This window comes from Periplaneta americana, chromosome 14 (genome assembly GCF_040183065.1).
Source record: "Periplaneta americana isolate PAMFEO1 chromosome 14, P.americana_PAMFEO1_priV1, whole genome shotgun sequence".
NCBI classification, from domain to species: domain Eukaryota; kingdom Metazoa; phylum Arthropoda; class Insecta; order Blattodea; family Blattidae; genus Periplaneta; species Periplaneta americana.
In genome coordinates, this window is record NC_091130.1 from 158,983,284 (window position 1) to 158,989,984 (window position 6,701).

The 6,701-nt window shown below is 36.7% G+C and overlaps 1 protein-coding gene across 1 annotated transcript; it reads right to left on the bottom strand.

The window, feature by feature from the left end:
- Positions 1 to 452: 452 nt before the first annotated feature.
- On the bottom strand, positions 453 to 6,277 carry LOC138713926 (death-associated protein 1). The gene is made up of 3 exons (XM_069846465.1): positions 6,025 to 6,277; positions 5,793 to 5,913; positions 453 to 3,259 (listed from the first exon to the last, which is right to left on the bottom strand). Exons 1-3 carry the CDS (start codon positions 6,074 to 6,076, stop codon positions 3,106 to 3,108), a joined length of 327 nt encoding a protein of 108 aa, XP_069702566.1. The 5' UTR covers positions 6,077 to 6,277; the 3' UTR covers positions 453 to 3,105.
- Positions 6,278 to 6,701: the final 424 nt, after the last annotated feature.

Here is a 6,701-nt window from a genome sequence, read left to right on the forward strand (position 1 = left end):
AGCTGTGTTGGAAAGAGTGGGTGAAGAAAAATGATGCTGAAACTGATCAAAAGAGAAAAGGAATTGGTTAGGTAACTGGTTGAGAAGAAACTGCCTACTGAAGGATGCACTGAAAGAAATGGTGGACGGGAGAAGAGTTCACAGCAGAAGAAGGTATTAGATGATAGACGACATTAAGATATATGGGTCAAATGAGGAGACAAAGAGGGCAGAAAATAGAAAAGAAATTTCACTGCCGGGTTGAACTTTTCTTATGTTTTCAGTGCAAAAATGTCATTTCTCATTTGCAAAGCAAGATTGTACACAGAGAGATTATGGATAAGTTGATCAAACAAGTTCATAAAATTATTATCATACCCAAATAATTTATAAATATTACAAAGTAACCTGCCAAGTACATTATTTATGCTAACTTGGACTGTCTGTATCAAATATGAAAAGAAAAACAAAACTTATTTCAATAACAATTATTTATTGAATTCATTCTGAACAATTCTGAAATAATAAATGCTAATGAACTTCAATAACATCGTTGTTGCACTTAAAAAAAATCAATCCACGTGTAATTCATAGAAATCAGCCCAACACCCACACCAATGTAAACCATAATAGTGTAACAAATGTATATCAACTTTTTTTTTTTTTTACGATTGGACTATTCCTCATAAAAACACTTCATAGCCAATCGAAGATGGCGACAAGCCAAGCATTCCTTCTACAACATACAACTTCCTCTTGATTCAAGAGTTTTGTTAGAAAAAGAAAATGGTCCCCCTATTTACCACACAAGAGAAAAATCTCCTTAGTTGTTACAAACTAAAAATTACATTCTGCTAATATACAAGATCACTAACTAGTATGAAAGTAGTGGCCTACATATCTTCAGTCTTCCTCAAATGCGATTTAGATACTGAAATCAATTTACCGATACCAAATTCCCCCATTACTTAACACGCAAATATAGAAAATTATGTAAAATATATGACAGGCTTAGGGTTGGCAACCCTCAAAACTGTAACCTGTGTAAGTGTAAACTGATATATGCATAGTGCACAGATCTTGATTATCCAGAGTACTTTAAATGAGCAAGACATATTGTGCTATAATCCACATGGACTTGTGTTGACCTTTCGTTTAGAATATTACCTCAGTTCGTAATCAGAGCATGATACCGATCAACTACACGTCTTGATTCTTTGGTTGTTGTACGTTAAAATTTTAAGTAAACAAACTCACGTGCAACTTATCTGTCACACACCACACTGCCAGGCACTGAGAGAAGGCTATACAGGGTGATGACTTGGAACACACTTCATAGGTATTTCAATGCTAAAATTTATATTTTGTTATATTAGCTACCCCAATTATTATAGAAGAAAATGTTATTGAAGTTGTTTTGTAGAGAAAAAAATTCTGCATCCATTTGTTTTATTAAATCAATATTTTGATTATGAGTGTGTTTGAAATTAATTAAAATTAAAAAGTAATTATAACCATCTTCAATGAAAACTTAATTACAATAGATCATGGATAACTGATATTTGTATTTAAAGTAATAGATAAGATAATAACTGCCTCCCATTGGAGGTAGCCCAGAAGGACTCAGTATACTCTCCTACATGAATTTTACAATATTAAATGCTGACATAAATTTTAAAAGGAAAACAAATGAATGTGACATCAATGTGAATTCATTTTTTACAGATTAACAATGAAAATGCCAATGTTTACATTGGTAAATTAGTAAATCACAATCACTGTTCAAATAGACCTCCATTTTCTGCTAGACAATAACGAAGTCTATTATAAAACTCTCATCTGACATTTGCTAGCTGCATCTTTGATATCTTGTTGCACTGTTTCAAGTATAGTACCATTTCATAATTTGAACTTTTTGTTTTATGCAATACATTTACTCAGATTAACAAATGAACCATAAACAACATCTCTGCATTCAATTGTTTTTACTAATCCATGGCCAACTATGATTAGATTGCGTTAAAAAGTAGTGCAGTTTCTGTAGCGGGAGTATTTTGTATAATTTTTTATCCCCAGACAAAAATTGTTTTCATGGTACTGAGTGGATGCAGAATTTTTTCTCCACAAAAAACTTTAACAACATTTTCTTCTATAATAATGAGGGGAGCTAATATAACAAGATATAAATTTTAGCACTGAAATCCCTATGGTGCGTGTACCAAGTCACCACCCTGTATATAGGAGTATAATTGCAAGCTGCAGTAAAATAGTAAATTTCTTACAATTTTACAATGTGCCATCTATCACATGCAAAAAAAAAAAAAAAATTATCACTTAATAAACAAATTTTCGACTTTATATATCTGGAATGTTAATAAGCCTGAGGTGGGTAAATGCAATTTACCCGATTCTAGAAACATAACGAAAGCACTATTGAATTCTCCTCTTTCACTTACTACAGGAGATAAGACAGTGAATTCTGGCCTCTTTCAAATTACGATAAAAATAAACTCCTCCATTATAAGAAACTTAACCATTTGTGGTCATTACATTAATTACGCAGCTCTGGTTGACGGCAATTGGTTTACTTTACCCATATTTTAATCACTGGTAATTTCACACAAGACAAAGCTACATTTTCAGTCATGTCTTGGTGTACTAGATGAAAAAATGTAATCTTAATCAGTTACTGCAGCCAGGTGACATCAAGAACATCATAATAATCATGTCTTAGTAAGCACTTTAAATACATTGAGACATTTACAGAAAGTGTAAGGTGAATACGCAATCTTCAAAAACAGAAATGATCAGTATAAAGCTAGCAAATCTTCCACTGTAATGTTGCTTTGCAGTACGACATTCTCTGCAAATCTCAGTACCTGTTTGTGCAAGCATAAATAAATACTCTATCTTTTCTTTTTTACAAACAGCAATAGACTTTACAATTTAATAACACAGCATAACTACGTGTCTGAAAACCTTCATCAATTCATATACATTTGTTGTGTCTCTTGCATACACTGGATAATCAAAAGATTGACTTATATAAAACAATCCATTTAACATCAACATCTCTGTAAGTTGTTTACCTTCTGGGGGGGAACCAAGCAGTTCTCAACTGTACAACTACTTGCGGGGCTGGTGGATGACTGTTGGCTTCGTCACGTGACGGGAGTCGTGCGTCGGAACTGGCTTTTCATGGAAACTCTGCACTGCTTCTGTAGGAAAGTCTGCATGGCCTCTTACAGGGGCCCCAGAGATAGTCAACGATTTTGGTGGGCTGAAAGCAATATAAATATTCTCCAGCTATACCAAATACACGTCACACACATCATGACTCAGTCTTACCATAATTTTACGAGCTGAACTAAAGGGAGGGGCTACTGGTCACCTTAATGAGTTAATGACTGAATTTGGTATAATTTTCCTCTATTCAATACCTAATTCCCTCTTTACCCTTTCCTATCCAGTCCTCTGACTGAACTCTTACTTTCTTCGACCCCGACGGCATTAGAGCATTCGAGGCCTAGGGGTTCATTTCACTTTCCTTCCTCCTCTTTCTACTTTTCTGTTCCTAGTGCTGACCTGCTATGGCACTAAAATCGTCCTCCAGTGGCTTAAGGAGGGAAAGCTGGTGATCAACAAGATCTCCCAGCTAGGTCCAGTGGACCCGTCGACCAACAGCAGTTGTGGTCCTCCAGACATTCTGGGGGTTGTGTGTGAATGAAGTTACCAAAACGTTAAAATATGGTAAAGGTAAAGGTATCCCCGTAACATGCCATGAAGGCACTTGGGGGGCATGGAGGTAGAGCCCCATGCTTTCCATGACCTCGGCACTAGAATGAGGTGGTGTGGTCGGCACCACACTCTGACCGCCTTTTACCCCCGGGAAAGACCCGGTACTCAATTTTATAGGAGGCTGAGTGAACCTCGGGGCCATTCTGAAAGTTTGGCAACGAGAAAAAATCCTGTCACCACCTGGGATCGAACTCCGGACCTTCCAGTCCGTAGCCAGGTGCTCTACCAACTGAGCTACCCGGCCGCCTCGTTAAAATATGGTGTTCACTTAAATTGGCTACAACTTGCCATTTTCACTCCAATATGAAATGAGTACCATTAAGGTAAGATTATCCAGAGGTAAAATAGTCCCCCAATCGGATCTCCGGGCGGGGACTACTTTAATGGTACAGAATCACGTCCATTGTGCAACTCAAACCAAGAAATGGATTCGGAACACCTCAAAATCTGTGCTTCAGTGGCTGACCATGAAAATATCTTTGAAAAATATTGGAGTGCAAGTGGTCAAATGACTTTATTGTCAAACGCCTGGCATTAGAAAACAACAACAACCAATATTTTCTTCCTCAAACTGAAACATTCAGCGACACAATAAATAGGTGTGAAATGCTTCAGTTCCCCAGTAGAATGCTCTTCGAACTAATTACAATTTACCTATAGTTTTGTACTTTACATTTTTCATTAATGTACTGCGTATCTTTTAGAAAACATTAAACTATTGGATTCGTGCATAAGTTCGTAGCTTTTTTCTCATTTGTTGTCCATGTTTCCATAGCAACCAAGTATTTATTTACGCTACGAACTTATCCACCAATCCAATATTAACGAAATATTATTCGCACATAGCAATAACTTGGAACTCAAGTCCCTGTTTACCTCATAAGGGATGCTGTAACACAAGCCATGTGGAAGGAGGTCGAGCATCATCTGGATATTTGTCGTGTCGCCCATATTGAAATCTATTGCGAAAGTTATATACTCAAAGAAAATTTGGACAGTTTACATAGGTAAAGATATAATCCATAAATGTGTAATGTAATAAGTTGTTCATATTTCTTTTTGGATATCTTTCATCCGGATATCTTATAGAGATGCCAGCCTGTCACAGAAGATGACATATGACATCATGTTATGAGGAATAATTGTAGAGCTGGGAAGGAAGCAGACCATGGCCTTGTAACAGGATAGCCGGCACCAGGACTCGAACCCGGGTTTTCAGCTCTACGTGCTGAGGCCACACCGGATTAGAGTACCGATGTCGGATTGAACACAGCTTTACGAGAGCTATGCTGATGTCACTTGCCTCACTCTGGAATTCCCTCTCCCGAAAACATGGCGTAATCAACTGGATTATATAACACGTGGGAAAGCTTATCACTAAGCAAGCAAAACAATCGCACAAGGCATTTCGCAAGACCGGGTGTGAACAGGATGAATAACTATGCAAGGTGACAATTACGACTACTATTTCGTTTCATTAGTCTATTCACAGGAATAAATGTAACACTTTTATAACTCCTAAGGCGGAATCTTTCATAACTTTAAGCTTCAACTAAAGTAAACAGCCCACTCTTACGGTCCCACCATTGCTTTATGAAAGCCTAAATTAATTTAATACAAGTAAGAAAGTGAATTCACTTTCAAGTCACCTATGCAATCCGTGAAAAATATATTTAAAAAATCAAAAACATGAAGGAAAGTATAAGAAATGTAGGATTACCACTACCAAAACTTTTTATACAACATTAATAGTCACAAAGTACTTGTAGAAACTGAAGTAATTCTATACCGCTGCTGCGAGAGGTCCAGAAGGAATTACCAATGCAATATACCATAAATACCAATATTAATTGTTATTGTACATATGATAACATTGAGACGCAATAGGTTACTAGGAATTCGTCCTGAACCTTTCGGCACACAGGAAGCCTAAGAAAAGGTAACATTTGTTAAAATGTATAACATAAATTTACGCCAGTCTGTTACATAGTATTTCTCTAAAAGTGTGACCATACCTCGTGGAGACTTTCAGCGTACTGTTGCCTTCATCTATTTGTTCCTTTTCCTTCAAAGCTTTCCCTTCTTTGTCATCTTTTGGACTTTTATGCTGAGTTATCCTCATTCCACCCGCTTTCACTAAGCAGAAAAATACATTAGTGCAATATGTAAACAGTGAAAACGAAACAGATGGTACAGTGCCTACTTAATTCACTACATTTGTTCCCGTTTTATTTTAATACGACATACCTGCAGGAGGATGACCACCTTTCAGTTCAGTTTCTTCGGCTGTTGAAGACATCGTAGTTACGTATTTTCAATTAAGTTTATCCTTATTATAACTCATTCAACGTCACTGCGTTAGCCCTTGTCGTGTCAATTTGTTGTGTTGGCGTTAAGATATTTCACGGCCACCTTTAACTACGTGTACTATAAACATATTATATGGAAAGAGCAAAGAGATCGAGAGCGATGAGAGCGTAAGAATTGCAAAGTCTGCAACACTTGAAAACATTATTTCTCTTTGTAACCTTTCGTAGTACCGAAATCAACCGCGAGAGGGCCGCTCAAGTAGTCACAATTTTCATTGTTCCTGCATTGTACAGCCGTAAACTGAATTATTGTCTGTCATAAAGTACGAGTAATAAAATAAGATATTTCTATGTAACTGACATTACTGTGTGCCTCTCATTTGTCCATAAAGCATTCATAAGCAAAAATACTCTTTCCGTGACAGAGATTGTACTGCACCAGTCCATTGTCACTCGCCATTTTTGACGTAAATAAAGTCTTTAAAATCAGAGTGATACATGGGGTACCAGGACGGAATAGACGATGTAAAGTTTGAAGCGCGATCCGACACTATAACTTCGTGACTAATATCACTATTGAAATAAATGTGGTCTTGTTCGATCGGGTATATAACT

Excerpts from the sequence above, each read along its gene's own strand:
- LOC138713926 (XM_069846465.1), bottom strand. The coding sequence starts at position 6,076 with ATGTCTTCAACAGCCGAAGAAACTGAACTGAAAGGTGGTCATCCTCCT. Across the intron at positions 5,914-6,024 it reads AGGTGGTCATCCTCCTGCAG|TGAAAGCGGGTGGAATGAGG; the intron begins GTATGTCGTATT and ends TTTTCTGCTTAG. Across the intron at positions 3,260-5,792 it reads ACGCTGAAAGTCTCCACGAG|CCCACCAAAATCGTTGACTA; the intron begins GTATGGTCACAC and ends TATTGCTTTCAG.